This window comes from Pseudophryne corroboree, chromosome 12, assembly GCF_028390025.1.
Source record: "Pseudophryne corroboree isolate aPseCor3 chromosome 12, aPseCor3.hap2, whole genome shotgun sequence".
NCBI classification, from domain to species: Eukaryota; Metazoa; Chordata; class Amphibia; order Anura; family Myobatrachidae; genus Pseudophryne; species Pseudophryne corroboree.
In genome coordinates, this window is record NC_086455.1 from 168,334,935 (window position 1) to 168,356,280 (window position 21,346).

Genomic DNA, 21,346 nt, shown 5'->3' on the forward strand with positions numbered 1-21,346 from the left:
AACTATTTCTATGGTTACTCAGTTGTGACTTTTATTTATTCTTATTTCACGGTTTAGTATACCTTATACAGTTATTTTTGTGCTTTCAATGTAACTTTCTTTGCACAGGGCTATGGACACTAATGAAGCGTAATGAAGTAACACGTATGCTCCTTGTTCAGTTGTTAGTGAGTCACTTGTCTGAAGAGGACAGAGTGCAGAGCTGAGAGTACCGCTGTTTAATATCTACGTAACAACTGACAGAGGCAAAATGAGGTACCTAAAGACATCCGTCATTATGCATCTAAGCATCAATCGAGGACCGATCGTTGGGCCGACTCAACTTAGGTCGACAGTCATTAGGTCGATCATGAAAGGTCGACAGGTCAAAAGGTCAACAGGTCGACATGGGTTTTTGGACTTTTTTTTGTGCGGTTTTCTTCGTAAAGTGACGGGGAACCCCAATTAGTGCACCGTGTCCCCCCGCATGGCTCGCAGCACTCGGCACAGGTTACCGTTCACAATTGTAGTCCACGTGGATCGTCAAGTATGAAAAAGTCCAAAAATTGATTAAAAAAAAAATGTGGAAAACTCATGTCGACCTTTTGATCTGTCGACCTAGTACATGTTGGCCTTCAGTAGTCGACCTGATGACTGACGACCTAAGCTGTGTCGACCTAACGACCGTATCCCCATCAATCATACGTTTAAGTAACAAAAATATCTCTTAGCGCATTCGCCCCAAGGTGTGCTCGCACAGAATTGTGAATGAGATGCAGAGTCTCAGAAATATATGGAGTGTTGCGTAACTGGTGAACTCAGATGCCGTGCTGCGATGGAGACTCTGCACCCAGTACGGGGCTGTTGCACGTTTTCATGGTTGCGTCAATAGAGTTTGCGTCAAAAGTGGGATTGTTGCATCTGAAGAGCACAAATTGGGCGTCCCAGCTCTTGCACATTCACAGGCTTGTACCCCAGAGAAGGGCATTTAATAGAATCAGCTTAAAGTTACAGGAATGACTAGGGCAAAAGACGCTAAAGCGGGCGCAGCAGCCTGTGACTGTGAATTACTGTAGCCCCATTGTATGATATACCTGCTGGAACAGTCTACCATATGAGCTAGCCTAAGGGACGGTCACTGAATTTGATGAGACATGAAAATAAGACGCTATAAATTGTTCACTTTTATTTTAATGACAACTTAAAAAAAAAAAAAAAAGAAGAGGAAAAAAGTAGCAATGAAAATTTCCAGCTACCGTGAAAACTAGGAGCCGGGAAGAAACCTTTTGGAAACTGTTCAATACGTGTAGTTTCGGAGGTCAATCTGACATATCCCAGCCTTCCAACACTGAACCTATTAAAGCTGTGTGTGGACCCGTAAACCTCCGAATTACCAGTGACTGCGTGAGCTGTATGGTTAATGTGAATGTCTTAAAATATATATTTACACACATATATATTAACTTAACCTAACACAGTCACTTACCGCGCCTTCAAATATGAGGGGGGGGGGGGGGGGGGGCATAATTTCTTACACAAACCTTTTAAGAGAGGGGCTTATCAAAGCACAAAACGGAACAAAGTAAACTCTGGTTGACGGCATAATAAATACAATATTTCCGCTAAACACCAGACGCCATCCCCCATCGGGCCTCGTTTTCTGATAATCTGCCTCCTACCCGTGGTTTTTATTTTTTTATTTTACTTAACAGCAACTTGAAAAATTATATTTCTATAAGATGTAAATGGAACAAAAATGGCAAAACTAGAACGCTCTCTTGCAAAAAAATATTTTCTATATATATATTTTTTAGAGTGAAATTCTGCTTTGAAGCATGAAAGGAGACGTTATGCCGACTGACCACCAGGATTAGGCGAGTACCGGTAACTCCATGCTCCTATACTTTCCGTTATCTTTACAAACGGGCGCGAGTGACGCGGTACGCAGCTCAGCTGGCATGTCTGTCTATTCCTGCGCTATACAAGTGAACTCAACTTTGAAAAAAAAAAAAAAAAAGAGAGCAGCAACAGTTCTAAGCGCAGAAAAGTCAGGAACCGAACACAGCGATGCAAATGCACAGCCTCAAACCTCCGCTTTTTAAAACTTCTTTAAAAGTCAAAAGTTTTTCCACAATTGCACTTTTTCCTCATTGGTGCGTTCCAGAAGAAAATTATTTGACGTTTTTGGTTCCATCGTCCTCTGCGGCGACATCCGGGCTTTCAGAATTGGTCCCGTTTAACAGAGTCTCTTTTCCGTTGACGTAGCCATTCTCCGTGATCTCGGAGATTGTGAGCGCCTCCTGCATGTTTAGCGCCTCCGGCTCTGTTTCGTCGTCCTCGAGGCTTCTCAGGACGAGGGGAAGTTTGGTGTCGGATGCAGTGTTCTCCAGGAAGGAAATGTTGCTCTCCTCGTATTCCGGCAGCGGATCGCCGTCCTCCAGGTGCTTGCTGTACATCTTGCGGTTGTCAGAAGCGCTTTTTACGGCTTTCTCCAAAATTTTCTTCTCCACCATACGCAGTTTAACGACCATTGCGGTATGAAGCGACAGGTCGCCTTGCTCCAAAAGCCTTTTATCGTCCTGAAATCAGACACAGACGGGCGAGATCAAAAATATGTTGACCATCCCCCCACAAATGAAATACGAGGTACTACAACTTTACAGAATCGCTTCTAATTCATGAAAATAAGAATTTACTTACCGATAATTCTATTTCTCGTAGTCCGTAGTGGATGCTGGGAACTCCGTAAGGACCATGGGGAATAGCGGCTCCGCCGGAGTCTGGGCACATCTAAAGAAAGCTTTAGGATCACCTGGTGTGCACTGGCTCCTCCCCCTATGACCCTCCTCCAAGCCTCAGTTAGGATACTGTGCCCGGACGAGCGTACACAATAAGGAAGGATTTTGAATCCCGGGTAAGACTCATACCAGCCACACCAATCGCACCGTACAACTCGTGATCTGAACCCAGTTAACAGCATGATAATAGAGGAGCCTCTAGAAAAGATGGCTCACTACAGCAATAACCCGAATTTTTTGGTAACAATAATTATGTACCAGTATTGCAGACAATCCGCACTTGGGATGGGCGCCCAGCATCCACTACGGACTACGAGAAATAGAATTATCGGTAAGTAAATTCTTATTTTCTCTGACGTCCTAGTGGATGCTGGGAACTCCGTAAGGACCATGGGGATTATACCAAAGCTCCCAAACGGGCGGGAGAGTGCGGATGACTCTGCAGCACCCAATGAGAGAACTCCCGGTCCTCCTCAGCCAGGGTATCAAATTCGTAGAATTTTGCAAACGTGTTTGCCCCTGACCAAGTAGCTGCTCGGCAAAGTTGTAAAGCCGAGACCCCTCGGGCAGCCGCCCAAGATGAGCCCACCTTCCTTGTGGAGTGGGCATTTACAGATTTTTGGCTGTGGCAGGCCTGCCACAGAATGTGCAAGCTGAATTGTACTACAAATCCAACGAGCAATCGTCTGCTTAGAAGCAGGAGCACCCAGCTAGTTAGGTGCATACAGGATAAACAGCGAGTCAGATTTCCTGACTCCAGCCGTCCTGGAAACATATAGTTTCCGGGTCCTGACAACGTCTAGCAACTTGGAGTCCTCCAAGTCCCTAGTAGCCGCAGGCACCACAACAGGTTTTGTTCAGGTGAACGCTGAAACCACCTTAGGGACAAACTGAGGACGAGTCCTCAATTCCGCCCTGTCCGAATGGAAAATCAGATAAGGGCTTTTACAGGATAAAGCCACCAATTCTGACACGCGCCTGGCCCAGGCCAGAGCCAACAGCATGACCACTTTTTCTGTGAGATATTTTAACTCCACAGATTTAAGTGGGTCAAACCAATGTGACTTTTGGAACCCAAAAACCACCTGGAGATCCCAAAGTGCCACTGAAGGCACAAAAGGAGGCTGTATATGCAGTACCCCTTTAACAAATGTCTGAACTTCAGGGACTGAAGCTAGTTCTTAATTTGAACCTTAATGGACCCCAATTTTATGCCCATAGATACTCCTGTTTGCAGGAAATGTAGGAATCGACCCAGTTGAATTTCCTCCGTCGAGCCTTACTGGCCCCGCACCACGCAACATATTTTCGCCAAATGCGGTGATAATGTTTTGCGGTTACATCCTTCCTGGCTTTTATCAGGATAGGGATGACTTCATCCGGAATGCCTTTTTCCTTCAGGATCCGGCGTTCAACCGCCATGCCGTCAACGCAGCCGCGGTAAGTCTTGGAACAGACAAGGTCCTTGCTGGAGCAGGTCCCTTCTTAGAGGTAGAGGCCACGGATCCTCCGTGAGCATCTCTTGAAGTTCCGGTAACCAAGTCCTTCTTGGCCAATCCGGAGCCACTAATATAGCGCTTACTCCTCTCCATCTTATCAATCTCAGTACCTTGGGTATGAGAGGCAGAGGAGGGAACACATACACTGACTGGTACACCCACGGTGTTACCAGAGCATCTACAGCTATTGCCTGAGGGTCCCTTGACCTGGCGCAATACCTGTCGAGTTTTTCCCAACGGTTTATAATCATGTGGAAGACTTCTGGGTGAAGTCCCTACTCTCCCGGGTGGAGGTCGTGCTCAGGAAATCTGCTTCCCAGTTGTCCACTCCCGGAATGAAAACTGCTGACAGTGCTATCACATGATTTTTCGCCCAGCGAAGAATCCTTGCAGCTTCTGCCATTGCCCTCCTGCTTCTTGTGGCACCCTGTCTGTTTACGTGGGTGACTGCCGTAACGTTGTCCAACTGGATCAACACCGGCTGACCTTGAAGCAGAGGTCTTGCTAAGCTTAGAGCATTGTAAATGGCCCTTAGCTTCAGGATATTTATGTGAAGAGATGTATCCAGGCTTGACCATAAGCCCTGGATATTCCTTCCCTGTGTGACTGCTCCCCAGCCTCGTAGGCTGGCATCCGTGGTCACCAGGACCCAGTCCCGAATGCCGAATCTGCGGCCCTCTAGAAGATGAGCACTCTGCAACCACCACAGGAGGGATACCCTTGTCCCTGGTGACAGGGTTATCCGCTGATGCATCTGAAGATGCGACCCGGACCATTTGTCCAGTAGGTTCCACTGGAAAGTCTTGCGTGGAATCTGCCGAATGGGATTGATTCGTAGGAAGCCACCATTTTTACCCAGAACCCTTGTGCATTGATGCACTGAGACTTGGTTCGGTTTTAGGAGGTTCCTGACTAGCTCGGATAACTCCCTGGCTTTCTCCTCCGGGAGAAACACCTTCTTTCTGGACTGTGTCCAGGATCATCCCTAGGAACAGAAGACAAGTCGTCGGAACCAGCTGCGATTTTAGAATATTGAGAATCCAATCGTGCTGCCGCAACACTACCTGAGATAGTGCTACACCGGTCTCCAACTGTTCCCTGGATCTTACCCTTATCAGGGAATCGTCCAAGTAAAGGATAACTAAAATTCCCTTCCTTCGAAGGAATATCATAATTTCGGTCATTACCTCAGTAAAGACCCGGGGTGCCGTGGACCATCCCTACGGCAGCGTCTGAACTGATAGTGACAGTTCTGTACCATAACCTGAGATACCCTTGGTGAGAAGGGTAAATTTTGACATGAAGGTAAGCATCCTTGATGTCCCGAGACATCATGTAGTCCCTTTCTTCCAGGTTTGCAATCACTGCTCTGAGTGACTTAATTTTGAATTTGAACCTCTGTATGTAAGTGTTCAAAGATTTTAGATTTTAAAATCGGTCTCACCGAGCCGTCTGGCTTCGGTACCACAATAGTGTGGAATAATACCCCGTTCCCTGTTGCAGGAGGGGTACCTTAATTATCACCTGCTGGGAATACAGCTTGTGAATGGCTTCCAAAACTGCCTCCCTGTCAGCGGGAGACGTCGGTAAAACAGACTTTTGGAAACGGCGAGGGGAATACGTCTCGAATTCCAATTTGTACCCCTGAAATATTACCTGAAGGATCCAGGGGTCTACTTGCGAGTGAGCCCACTGCGCACTGAAATTCACTGAGAACGGGCCCCCACCGTGCCTGAACTTGTAAAGCCCTAGCGTCATACTGAGGGCTTGGCAGAGGCGGAAAAGGGTTTCTGTTCCTGGGAACTGGCTGATCTCTGCAGCCATTTTCCTCTCCCTCTGTCACGAGCAGAAAAGAGGAACCCTTTTGTCCGCTTGCCAACCAGGACTGCGCCTGATAATACGGCGTCTTATTTTGAGAGGCGACCTAGGGTACATCCCCTTTTTTAAGGCAATACTTCCAAATGCCGTTTGGAATCCCTGACCACTTTACTGGTAGAATACAACGCACTTATACTTGATGCCAGTCGGCAAATATTCCGCTGTGCATCATGCATATATAGAAATGCATCTTTTAATTGCTCTATAGGCAATAATATACTGTCCTTATCTAGGATATCAATATTTCCAGTCAGGGAATCCGACCACGCCAACCCAGCACTGTACATCCAGGCTGAGGCGATTGCTGGTCGCAGTATAACACCAGTATGTGTGTAAATACATTTTAGGATACCCTCCTGCTTTTTATCAGCAGGATCCTTAAGGGCGGCCATCTCAAGAGAGGGTAGAGCCCTTGTTCTTACAAGCGTGTGAGCGCCTTATCCCCTGTAGGGGGTGTTTCCCAACGCACCCTAACCTCTGGCGGGAAAAGGTATACTGCCAATAACTTTTTAGAATTATCAAGTGTTATCGGGGGGAAACCCACGCATCATCACACACCTCATTTTATTTTTCAGATTCAGGAAAACTACAGGAAGTTTTTCCTCACCAAACATAATACCCCTTTTTTGGTGGTATTCATATTATCAGAAAAGTGTAAACATTTTCCATTGCATCAATCATGCAATGTGTGGCCCTATTGGAAATCACGGTTGTCTCTTCACCGTCGACACAGGAGTCAGTATCCGTGTCGGCGTCTGTATATGAGGTAACGGGCGCTTTAGAGCCCCTGTATGAGACGTCTGGACATGCACAAGCTGAGTAGCCGGCTGTCTCATGTCAACCACTGTCTTTTATACAAAGCTGACACTGTCACGCAATTTCAACAGTACATCCACTCAGGTGTCGACCCCCTAGGGGGTGACAACACTATTGCAGACACTCTACTCCGTCTCCACATCATTTTTCTCCTCATACATGTCGACACAAACGTACCGACACACAGCACACACACAGGGAATGCTCTGATAGAGGACAGGACCCACTAGCCCTTTGGGGAGACAGAGGGAGAGTTTGCCAGCACACACCAGAGCGCTATATATATACAGGGATAACCTTATATAAGTGTTTTTCCCTTTATAGCTGCTGTATTGTTTATACTGTGCCTAATTTGTGCCCCCCTCTCTTTTTTAACCCCTTTCTGTAGTGTAGTGACTGCAGGGGAGAGCCAGGGAGCTTCCCTCCAACTGAGCTGTGAGGGAAAATGGCGCCAGTGTGCTGAGGAGATAGGCTCCGCCCCTTTCTCGGCGTCCTTATCATCCGTTTTTCTGTATGTTTTGGCAGGGGTTAAATGCATCCATATAGCCCAGGAGTTATATGTGATGCATTTATTTTAGCCATATAAGGTTTTTATCGATTTATTGCGTCTCAGGGCGCTGCCCCCCCAGCGCCCTGCACCCTCAGTGACCGGAGTGTGAAGTGTGCTGAGAGCAATGGCGCACAGCTGCGGTGCTGTGCGCCTACCTTATCTGAAGACAGGATCGTCTTCTGCCGCCGATTTCACCGGACCTCTTCGCTCTTCTGGCTCTGTAAGGGGGCCGGCGGCGCGGCTCCGGGACCCATCCAGGCTGAACCTGTGATCGTCCCTCTGGAGCTAATGTCCAGTAGCCTAAGAAACCCGATCCACTCTGCACGCAGGTGAGTCCGCTTCTTCTCCCCTTAGTCCCTCGATGCAGTGAGCCTGTTGCCAGCAGGTCTCACTGAAAATAATAAACCTAAACTAAAACTTTCACAAAGAGCTCAGGAGAGCCCCTAGTGTGCACCCTTCTCGTCGGGCACAGAAATCTAACTGGGAGGAGGGTCATAGGGGGAGGAGCCAGTGCACACCAGGTGATCCTAAAGCTTTCTTTAGATGTGCCCAGACTCCGGCGGAGCCGCTATTCCCCATGGTCCTTACGGAGTTCCCAGCATCCACTAGGACGTCAGAGAAATAGACGTTCTGCCTGAAATAGTCTGCTGAAAACTCAGAAATAACTTGCAAGCCCAATACATTGATAATAAACTAAAATGCAGAATGTTATGTTCAGAACAACAAGGTCAGAAGGTTGCGGTCCCTTTAAGCCAACACAAAACCAAAAACTCAAGTTGCCTTGAATACAAGTAACATTCACAAATCTACATACTGCAGCTTAAGGATCGGGTCAGGACTAAAGTGACTTGAGATTGGATTGCGAGCATAGTGCCCGGTGCGGCCTGTACATGTATCACACTCTGTAACGTCACCTCCGCTGTGGTTCTGTACGTCTTCAGCAACAGCGAAGCTCTGGCCTCCAGAAACGTCCACAGCTTGATCTCATTGTCCCAGCTCACCGGAAACTCGCTGTTCCCCAGGGTGAAGATCTTATCGATTGCATTCTCTCCAATTAGGTGCTCCTTCAGCTCCTCTGTGGGAGAAGCAAAAGTCTTTAGTAACCAGCAGAAATGTCTTATACTGAACTTGTACACTGTGGAGTAAACATGGGTTCTTAAGCAGCTGTACTACAAATACCAGCATTCCCTTAGCGGGAAGAGGCTGTTATAGTATTATAACAACACTTAAGATGTAAGCTGCTCAGTTAGTGACACAATGGTACTTATATTTTCCTGTTAACATGCAAATATTTTCAGATTTCTGTTCTTTTGTTGGCGGTTTCGTTTTCTCAGGGACACAACAAAACAATTAAGGACGGGAGTGTGAAGGAAACGGCGTCATGGAACGGAACAATTAAGAAAACCAAGCGCAAAGCGTTCTGCAGAGAATTAGGAGAATAAACAGAAAGATGGCAAAACTAAAATACGTTAAAAGTTCGTCCATAAGCCGATCACATCTGCCCAAAGATGACCTTAAGGACACATTTTATGGGTGCGGTGGTTAGCGCTACTGCCTCCCAGCACTGAGTTCATATCCCGGCAATTACCCCTCTGTGTGAGGTTTGTATGTTCTCCTCGTGCTTCCCTGGGTTTTCTCTGGGTGATCCGGATTCCTTCCACACGCCAAAAAAAACGTACTAATAGGTTAATTGGCTTCTGACAAAAACCAAAACAAAGAAAACCCTGGTGTGTATATATGTCCATGTGATAGGGAATATAGATTGTAAGCTCCACTGGCACAGGGACTGATGTGAATGACAAATATTCTCTGTAAAGCGCTGCGGAATATGTGTGCGCTTTATAAATATTGGATAATAATAATTCACTTTGGAAACCTCTATGGTAGTGCGGTCTCCCCTCCGGTGGCCCTGTAATCATCTACTCAAAAAGCCCCAGTGGCGGACAACACATCCCTCAATGCTAAATTTTATATTGCACAAAGAGAAATTCATTGTTTTACATTAAAGTGACGCCTGCACCCATAAAGAAAGACTCAGCTTAGCGGTGAAACGCGTCAATGTTATTTAATTTTTGACCACTTTCAAAACACAGCAGACCGTCTGTATTATCGGTGTTCTCAGGAGCGTCCGCTCTCACAATGGCCTGGATATTTTGCACATGGTCTATTGCGAAATACAGAAATCCAGGTAACTAAAGACGAACCCCGGACACATAAGAAAGGTCCGACATGTCCGCATTCATCTGTGTATATTTATATAGAGTAGGTCTCACCCTCGCTCATGCAGAACACTCTCAGGAAGGCCAGGAGCTGGGCAGATATTGGAGGCTCGGTGACATGCAACGCGAACACGCTGGATCTGTGAACACACATAGGGACATGAGGCAAACGTTGGGAAGTTTTAGGAATACATTACAATGGGGAATTATGATACTTATAACTTGCATTAATTAACAAGGGGGGGAATTCAATTGTTTGAAAAGTCGGTTGGGTGTCTGTTTTTTCCGGTCTATTAGATAGAAAAAAAACCAGACACCCAACTGACTTTGCAAACAACTGAATACCCCCCAAGATTTGGCAACATTGTAACATGTAGAAACGGTAAACCACTAAATACAATAAAGATTAAGCAGGTATAAGAAACGCGTGGCCACGTGTAACGTATTCATACTTCCCACATCACTATTACTCCTGTCCCCGAGTCTCGGAGCATCAGCCGGATACTGCAGCTACAAAGCATCATTGTGATCTGTTATGACACAAGTGCGGTATCAACGCCCAGACTAACAAAGTGCTTAAAGAACCTACAATAGGGGGGTCCGTGAAGCCGGACAAGTGACGGCACTGAGTGGGGGTTCTCCGTGATGACCACCCCTGCTGTGTATAGGCGACAGGAACTCATTAAGTTTTCTTGTCTGTGTTTATAGATGACGTCAATCTTGGAGCTGGCTAATAAACACACTACCACAAAACTACTTTTGTGTCTAATTAATCCAATGACCAGGATTAGATCATCTCTAGGATGGTTCCATGGCGTACTAGGTGGCCACATTGGACAGATTTGTGCATTTGGCCCTCTGGTCTGTTGGCAGCTAGGCAACCGGGCAAACACAGGCCAAGAGCGATAGTTTGTGATCATCTTCCGGCCAGATGACCAACAAGCCCAACATCAAATCGGGTCATTGTGGTTGGTATGGGGCAGAACACGGTGCAAGCGGAGGATGATATTGGCTTGATCCAGGAACACAGCTGCGCACAATACCCATGATGACTAGCTTCCGTATCTCCTGCCAAGTACTGTAGACAGATCTATGATCTGGTCTATACACACCAGCAGAGAATTAATACACAGTTTCCATCGGTTTCCCAGCGAGCGCAGATAACGTGCAGGCTGCATGCATACACTCTGGCCTGCCATGTCTATTATTATAAAGTCTACGTAAGAGTTCTGGAATCCTCTCTATACTAATTACATCAGGGACTGGCACAGCAATAAAAACCGCTTCACGCACTCGATACGTATCCCAGAGGTGTACCGTCACATCATTTCATACCTCTATCCTGGGAAGTGGGAATTCTCTAACGTGTTCAGGATTATAAGTAAGCGGAATTCTTCATTAATCAGCGTTCCCTATGGGGGGGTTATGGATTGTAAGCTCTGGTGAGACAGCCCTCATCGTCTCACATGTTGTTCCTTCTGTATGGTTATAAATGTGCGTTTGCTGTATTCGCCTCCTGCACAGTACTGCAGAATATACTGATTCTGTATAAGATAACATTCACCAGTCGCAGGAGATCATCCGCTGCGCCCACCGGCTGAGCCAGGCGACTCGTATGGTGAAACCATCTAAATAAATAAGTCCAATTCACTTCAAAATTCTGCAGGTGGCAACTTGAAAATAATTCCGCCGTCCTATATAAATAATACGAGAGGTAGATTTGCGCTTACGGCAAGAGACCGGCTGAGGGGGTCCACTTCTACGTACCTGGTACGGGCATGGCTGTCACAGAACAAGAGCAATGAATAGGTTAAACAAAATGTTCTACTCACGTAGGGATGCCGGCTCGTGCCAAGACTTCGGCCTTCATGGCGTACAGCCGGTCGCTTTTACTGACGCCCAATTTAATCTTCACCCGATCGTGAGCGTTATTTTCAAAGAAGAATCCGTTGTGGATGACAAACTCGGCATTTGAGCGAGTCCCATAAAATATGTAAATCTGTGTTTGGACGGAGAGAAGAGGACAAAAGTGCTGATAAAATCTCAGTACATAAAAGGGTAAAAGTCTAGAACCACAATCTCCCTGGCATGTTCGCTGGGTTTAGCGAGCACTCCACCCGCTGTTCTGTTTATCTAACTGCGATAGCAAAATAACAATTATCTGCCTCCCACCCCATAAAAGTTATTGTGTGCTTTGTGTGATAGCGACGCTGGACGCTTCACTCCATAGATGGCACTGAAATACCCTCATCCTAGCAACATCTACAGCTGCCATTGTACACTACATTAATCTGCTTCTTCCAGAGCAGCCGACCAGATATTTCCCCTATAGTGTCAATGTATCAGAATGGTTCCTTACTACATTCATTTCACCTTCCTTGTCCAACTTCTATTCATTTGTTTTCTTCATTAATACAAGTATTACTGACCATGCCTCACATATTGTGCCAGTTTCATACCCTGTCCGGACAGACAGCCATTTCCATTCATATTAGAATATATATATATCATTATATTTAGTGTTCACGCTAGGCAGTTTTAGCAGGGCGCCACGCCCTGCCCGATTTCTTAAGGCATCCATTCACACTGAGAGAGCGCTTGGGGGAAACCAAGCACCTCTGTAGGTGCTGGGCACGCCCCCCAAAAGTGACGCCGCCGGCCGCCCACGCCCCCTTTTATTAGCCGTGATGACCCCGCCCCCTTTCCGGCCGCGCGCGCTAGTGCCCCTCTAGATCCGGTGCCCTGCCCTGCCCCTAGAGGGAATACTAATATTGTATGGGAAAATATTGCGGAAGGTGTGTGCGCGTGTATATATTATATTATTAAAGTTGCGGTACGCAGTGATTGCGTACCGCAATGTTTACCACCTGCAGGAAACTGCGACCCACGGGTGGGGAGAGAGGGCAGGCTGTTCCAGCGGGGACGCCGCCATAAGGGAAAGGAGGATTTAGTTTATTTTCAATCAGACAGGACGTGACGCCCAGTTGAAACAGCCTAGAGTGATATATATTATATATATATATATATATATATATATATATATATATTTATTTTTAAACACGTAGATTTTTTTACACATATATGCATACTGAACACTATTACACATACATATAGGTTACACACACACACAGATAAAAAAATAAATAAATATATATATATATATATATATATATATATAATTTTATACACACATTACACATACAGACACATATTACACACACATACATATCACACATACACATTTTACACACACTTTACAACACATATAAATATCTTATTCTTTCTGAAAGACACAAAAATGTAATCACCTAGCTATCCAAGTATTTGGCATTTTATAAGGCACAGATATGGTGTCTAACAGAGATAACCGGTCACACACTTAAGATAAACATTTCATTAAATGGCGGATTTATAATGTTCTCGTGTAAAAGGGGAACTATAAATAGCGACATTTGAATATTCGCAATCCCTACAAAAAGTGGCATGGGTAATTATGCAGACTCTGAAGACATCCCATATCGCCCTCAGCTAGAAAGCCGCAATAAGGCTCCTAGTACACAAACTCTGCAGAGAGTCAGCTCTTACCTGCTCGCCAGCCTTAAACTCCTGCAACGCCACACACTCACATCGGTCATCTTCTAAATTATAACCCGTAGTTATCTAAGCAAGGGGAAAGTAATGAATAAAGATTTCAACTCATTAGATACTATTTTACCTGAAGCAAGATTGTCTCTTTAGATGGCATAAAACATTAATGAAAATCATTCAACGTGTGACTGTTCCACCTGACGTGACAGGTTTGGAGCTGAATATTTTATGAAACCTACTGGGAATCACAAACACTTCGTATTTAGAGAAGCAAAACTGGATTCTCGTTCACCACCTGCTTTCTTGTGCTGCTCTGCAAAACAGACAATGGCCTGGCAAGGGGCAGTATAATACAACAACATATCACTGATATAGGTAGTAAGGGGCAGTATAATACAACAACATATCACTAATATAGGTAGTAAGGGGCAGTATAATACAACATATCACTGATATAGGTAGTAAGGGGCAGTATAATACAACAACAACATATCACTGATATAGGTAGTAAGGGGCAGTATAATATAACAACATATCACTGATATAGGTAGTAAGGGGCAGTATAATACAACAACATATCACTGATATAGGTAGTAAGGGGTAGTATAATACAACCTATCACTGATATAGGTAGTAAGGGGCAGTATAATACAACAACATATCACTGATATAGGTAGTAAGGGGTAGTATAATACAACAACATATCACCGATATAGGTAGTAAGGGGCAGTATAATACAACAACATATCACTGATATAGGTAGTAAGGGGCAGTATAATACAACAACATATCACTGATATAGGTAGTAAGGGGCAGTATAATACAACAACCTATCACTGATATAGGTAGTAAGGAGCAGTATAATACAACAACCTATCACTGATACAGGTAGTAAGGGGCAGTATAATACAACAACATATCACTGATATAGGTAGTAAGGGGCAGTATAATACAACAACATATCATTGATATAGGTAGTAAGTTGCATTATAATACAACAACATATCACTGATATAGTTAGCAAGGGGTAGTATAATACAACAACATATCACTGATATAGGTAGTAAGGGGCAGTATACTACAACATATCACTGATATAGGTAGTAAGAGGCAGTATAATACAACAACATATCACTGATATAGGTAGTAAGGGGCAGTATAATACAACAACATATTACTGATATAGGTAGTAAGGGGCAGTATAATACAACAACATATCACTGATATAGGTAGTAAGGGGCAGTATAATACAACATATCACTGATATAGGTAGTAAGGGGTAGTATAATACAACAACATATCACTGATATAGGTAGTAAGGGGCAGTATAATACAACAACATATCACTGATATAGGTAGTAAGGGGCAGTATAATACAACATATCACTGATATAGGGAGTAAGGGGCAGTATAATCCAAAATTTCACTGATATAGGTAGTAAGGGGCAGAATAATACAACATATCACTGATATAGGTAGTAAGGGGAGTATAATACAACAACATATCATTGATATAGGTAGTAAGGGGCAGTATAATACAACAACATATCACTGATATAGGTAGTAAGGGGTAGTATAATACAACACATCACTGATATAGGTAGTAAGGGGCAGTATAATACAACAACATATCACTGATATAGGTAGTAAGGGGCAGTATAATACAACATATCACTGATATAGGTAGTAAGGGGCAGTATAATACAACAACATATCACTGATATAGGTAGTAAGGGGCAGTATAATACAACAACATATCACTGATATAGGTAGTAAGGGGTAGTATAATACAACATATCACCGATATAGGTAGTAAGGGGCAGTATAATACAACAACATATCACTGATATAGGTAGTAAGGGGCAGTATAATACAACAACATATCACTGATATAGGTAGTAAGGGGTAGTATAATACAACCTATCACTGATATAGGTAGTAAGGGGCAGTATAATACAACAACATATCACTGATATAGGTAGTAAGTTGCAGTATAATACAACAACATATCACTGATATAGGTAGTAAGGGGCAGTATAATACAACAACATATCACTGATATAGGTAGTAAGGGGCAGTATAATACAACAACATATCACTGATATAGGTAGTAAGGGGCAGTATAATACAACAACATATTGATATAGGTAGTAAGTTGCAGTATAATACAACAACATATCACTGATATAGGTAGTAAGGGGCAGTATCATACAACAACATATCACTGATATAGTTAGCAAGGGGTAGTATAATACAACAACATATCACTGATATAGGTAGTAAGGGGCAGTATACTACAACATATCACTGATATAGGTAGTAAGAGGCAGTATAATACAACAACATATCACTGATATAGGTAGTAAGGGGCAGTATAATACAACAACATATTACTGATATAGGTAGTAAGGGGCAGTATAATACAACAACATATCACTGATATAGGTAGTAAGGGGCAGTATAATACAACATATCACTGATATAGGTAGTAAGGGGTAGTATAATACAACAACATATCACTGATATAGGTAGTAAGGGGCAGTATAATACAACATATCGCTGATATAGGTAGTAAGGGGCAGTATAATACAACATATCACTGATATAGGGAGTAAGGGGCAGTATAATCCAAAATTTCACTGATATAGGTAGTAAGGGGCAGAATAATACAACATATCACTGATATAGGTAGTAAGGGGCAGTATAATACAACAACATATCACTGATATAGGTAGTAAGGGGCAGTATAATACAACAACATATCACTGATATAGGTAGTAAGGGGCAGTATAATACAACAACATATCACTGATATAGGTAGTAAGGGGTAGTATAATACAACCTATCACTGATATAGGTAGTAAGGGGCAGTATAATACAACAACATATCACTGATATAGGTAGTAAGGGGCAGTATAATACAACAACATATCACTGATATAGGTAGTAAGGGGCAGTATAATACAACAACATATCACCGATATAGGTAGTAAGGGGTAGTATAATACAACAACATATCACTGATATAGGTAGTAAGAGGCAGTATAATACAACAACATATCACTGATATAGGTAGTAAGGGGTAGTATAATACAACAACATATCACCGATATAGGTAGTAAGGGGCAGTATAATACAACAACATATCACTGATATAGGTAGTAAGGGGCAGTATAATACAACAACATATCACTGATATAGGTAGTAAGGGGTAGTATAATACAACCTATCACTGATATAGGTAGTAAGGGGCAGTATAATACAACAACCTATCACTGATATAGGTAGTAAGGAGCAGTATAATACAACAACCTATCACTGATATAGGTAGTAAGGGGCAGTATAATACAACAACATATCACTGATATAGGTAGTAAGGGGCAGTATAATACAACAACATATCACTGATATAGGTAGTAAGGGGCAGTATAATACAACAACATATCATTGATATAGGTAGTAAGTTGCAGTATAATACAACAACATATCACTGATATAGGTAGAAAGGGGCAGTATCATACAACAACATATCACTGATATATTTAGCAAGGGGTAGTATAATACAACAACATATCACTGATATAGGTAGTAAGGGGCAGTATACTACAACATATCACTGATATAGGTAGTAAGAGGCAGTATAATACAACAACATATCACTGATATAGGTAGTAAGGGGCAGTATAATACAACAACATATTACTGATATAGGTAGTAAGGGGCAGTATAATACAACAACATATCACTGATATAGGTAGTAAGGGGCAGTATAATACAACATATCACTGATATAGGTAGTAAGGGGTAGTATAATACAACAACATATCACTGATATAGGTAGTAAGGGGCAGTATAATACAACATATCACTGATATAGGTAGTAAGGGGCAGTATAATACAACATATCACTGATATAGGGAGTAAGGGGCAGTATAATCCAAAATTTCACTGATATAGGTAGTAAGTGGCAGAATAATACAACATATCACTGATATAGGTAGTAAGGGGCAGTATAATACAACAACATATCACTGATATAGGTAGTAAGGGGCAGTATAATACAACAACATATCACTGATATAGGTAGTAAGGGGCAGTATAATACAACATATCACTGATATAGGTAGTAAGGGGCAGTATAATACAACATATCACTGATATAGGTAGTAAGGGGCAGTATAATACAACAACATATCACTGATATAGGTAGTAAGGGGCAGTATAATACAACATATCACTGATATAGGTAGTAAGGGGCAGTATAATACAACATATCACTGATATAGGGAGTAAGGGGCAGTATAATCCAAAATTTCACTGATATAGGTAGTAAGGGGCAGAATAATACAACATATCACTGATATAGGTAGTAAGGGGCAGTATAATACAACATATCACTGATATAGGTAGTAAGGGGCAGTATAATACAACAACATATCACTGATATAGGTAGTAAGGGGTAGTATAATACAACAACATATCACTGATATAGGTAGTAAGGGGCAGTATAATACAACAACATATCACTGATATAGGTAGTAAGGGGTAGTATAATACAACAACATATCACTGATATAGGTAGTAAGGGGCAGTATAATACAACATATCACTGATATAGGTAGTAAGGGGTAGTATAATACAACAACATATCACTGATATAGGTAGTAAGGGCCAGTATAATACAACAACATATCACTGATATAGGTAGTAAGGGGTAGTATAATACAACAACATATCACTGATATAGGTAGTAAGGGGTAGTATAATACAACAACATATCACTGATATAGGTAGTAAGGGGTAGTATAATACAACATATCACTGATATAGGTAGTAAGGGGCAGTATAATACAACAACATATCACTGATATAGGTAGTAAGGGGTAGTATAATATAACAACATATCACTGATATAGGTAGTAAGGGGCAGTATAATACAACATATTACTGATATAGGTAGTAAGGGGCAGTATAATAGGGTAGTATAATACAACAACATATCACTGATATAGGTAGTAAGGGGTAGTATAATACAACAACATATCACTGATATAGGTAGTAAGGGGCAGTATAATACAACATATCACTGATATAGGTAGTAAGGGGCAGTATAATACAACAACATATCACTGATATAGGTAGTAAGGGGTAGTATAATACAACATATCACTGATATAGGTAGTAAGGGGTAGTATAATACAACAACATATCACTGATATAGGTAGTAAGGGGCAGTATAATACAACATATTACTGATATAGGTAGTAAGGGGCAGTATAATACAACATATCACTGATATAGGTAGTAAGGGGTAGTATAATACAACAACATATCACTGATATAGGTAGTAAGGGGTAGTATAATACAACAACATATCACTGATATAGGTAGTAAGGGGCAGTATAATACAACAACATATCACTGATATACTGTAGGTAGTAAGGGGCAGTATAATACAACAACATATCACTGATATAGGTAGTAAGGGGTAGTATAATACAACATATCACTGATATAGGTAGTAAGGGGCAGTATAATACAACAACATATCACTGATATAGGTAGTAAGGGGTAGTATAATATAACAACATATCACTGATATAGGTAGTAAGGGGCAGTATAATACAACAACATATCACTGATATAGGTAGTAAGGGGTAGTATAATACAACAACATATCACTGATATAGGTAGTAAGGGGTAGTATAATACAACAACATATCACTGATATAGGTAGTAAGGGGCAGTATAATACAACATATCACTGATATAGGTAGTAAGGGGCAGTATAATACAACAACATATCACTGATATACTGTAGGTAGTAAGGGGCAGTATAATACAACAACATATCACTGATATAGGTAGTAAGGGGTAGTATAATACAACATATCACTGATATAGGTAGTAAGGGGCAGTATAATACAACAACATATCACTGATATAGGTAGTAAGGGGCAGTATAATACAACATATCAGATATAGGTAGTAAGGGGCAGTATAATACAACAACATATCACTGATATAGGTAGTAAGGGGCAGTATAATACAACAACATATCACTGATATAGGTAGTAAGGGGCAGTATAATACAACAACATATCACTGATATAGGTAGTAAGGTGCAGTATAATACAACAACATATCACTGATATAGGTAGTAAGGGGTAGTATAAAACAACAACATATCACCGATATAGGTAGTAAGGGGCAGTATAATACAACAACATATCACTGATATAGGTAGTAAGGGGCAGTATAATATAACAACATATCACTGATATAGGTAGTAAGGGGTAGTATAATACAACAACATATCACCGATATAGGTAGTAAGGGGCAGTATAATACAACATATCACTGATATAGGTAGTAAGGGGCAGTATAATACAACAACATATCACTGATATAGGTAGTAAGGGGTAGTATAATACAACAACATATCACTGATATAGGTAGTAAGGGGCAGTATAATACAACATATCACTGATATAGGTAGTAAGGGGCAGTATAATACAACAACATATCACTGATATAGGTAGTAAGGGGCAGTATAATACAACATATCAGATATAGGTAGTAAGGGGCAGTATAATACAACAACATATCACTGATATAGGTAGTAAGGGGCAGTATAATACAACAACATATCACTGATATAGGTAGTAAGGGGTAGTATAATACAACAACATATCACTGATATAGGTAGTAAGGTGCAGTATAATACAACAACATATCACTGATATAGGTAGTAAGGGGTAGTATAATACAACAACATATCACCGATATAGGTAGTAAGGGGCAGTATAATACAACAACATATCACTGATATAGCTAGTAAGGGGCAGTATAATACAACAACATATCACTGATATAGGTAGTAAGGGGTAGTATAATACAACAACATATCACTGATATAGGTAGTAAGGGGCAGTATAATACAACATATCACTGATATAGGTAGTAAGGGGTAGTATAATACAACAACATATCACTGATATAGGTAGTAAGGGGTAGTATAATACAACAACATATCACTGATATAGGTAGTAAGGGGTATTATAATACAACATATCACTGATATAGGTAGTAAGGGGTAGTATAATACAACAACATATCACTGATATAGGTAGTAAGGGGTAGTATAATACAACAACATATCACTGATATCGGTAGTAAGGGGTAGTATAATACAACAACATATCACTGATATAGGTAGTAAGGGGTAGTATAATACAACATATCACTGATATAGGTAGTAAGGGGTAGTATAATACAACAACATATCACTGATATAGGTAGTAAGGGGTAGCATAATACAACATATCACTGATATAGGTAGTAAGGGGCAGTATAATACAACATATTACTGATATAGGTAGTAAGGGGCAGTATAATACAACATATTACTGATATAGGTAGTAAGGGGCAGTATAATACAACAACATATCACTGATATAGGTAGTAAGGGGTAGTATAATACAACAACATATCACTGATATAGGTAGTAAGGGGTAGTATAATACAACAACATATCACTGATATAGGTAGTAAGGGGCAGTATAATACAACATATCACTGATATAGGTAGTACGGGGCAGTATAATACAACATATCACTGATATGTAGTTGTATTATACTGCCCCTTACTACCTATATCAGTGATATGTTGTATTATACTGCCCCGTACTACCTATATCAGTGATATGTTGTTGTATTATACTGCCCCTTACTACCTATATCAGTGATATGTTGTTGTATTATACTACCCCTTACTACCTATATCAGTGATATGTTGTTGTATTATACTACCCCTAACTACCTATATCAGTGATATGTTGTTGTATTATACTGCCCCTTACTACCTGTATCAGTGATATGTTGTTGTATTATACTGCCCCTTACTACCTATATCAGTGATATGTTGTTTTATTATACTACCCCTTACTACCTATATCAGTGATATGTTGTTGTATTATACTGCCCCTTACCTATATCAGTGATATGTTGTTGTATTAT

The 21,346-nt window shown here is 41.6% G+C and overlaps 1 protein-coding gene across 1 annotated transcript in view; it reads right to left on the bottom strand.

The window, feature by feature from the left end:
- Positions 1 to 1,140: 1,140 nt before the first annotated feature.
- Positions 1,141 to 21,346, bottom strand: part of SETD3 (SET domain containing 3, actin N3(tau)-histidine methyltransferase) — a 107,289-nt gene continuing 87,083 nt past the window's right edge. The window contains exons 10-14 of the mRNA XM_063948464.1: positions 13,325 to 13,399; positions 11,572 to 11,738; positions 9,794 to 9,879; positions 8,435 to 8,595; positions 1,141 to 2,558 (exon numbers count right to left, since the gene is read on the bottom strand). Of these exons, the coding sequence (XP_063804534.1) occupies positions 2,151 to 2,558; positions 8,435 to 8,595; positions 9,794 to 9,879; positions 11,572 to 11,738; positions 13,325 to 13,399 (897 nt within the window). The 3' untranslated portion in view covers positions 1,141 to 2,150. The remainder of the gene's footprint in view (positions 2,559 to 8,434; positions 8,596 to 9,793; positions 9,880 to 11,571; positions 11,739 to 13,324; positions 13,400 to 21,346) is intronic.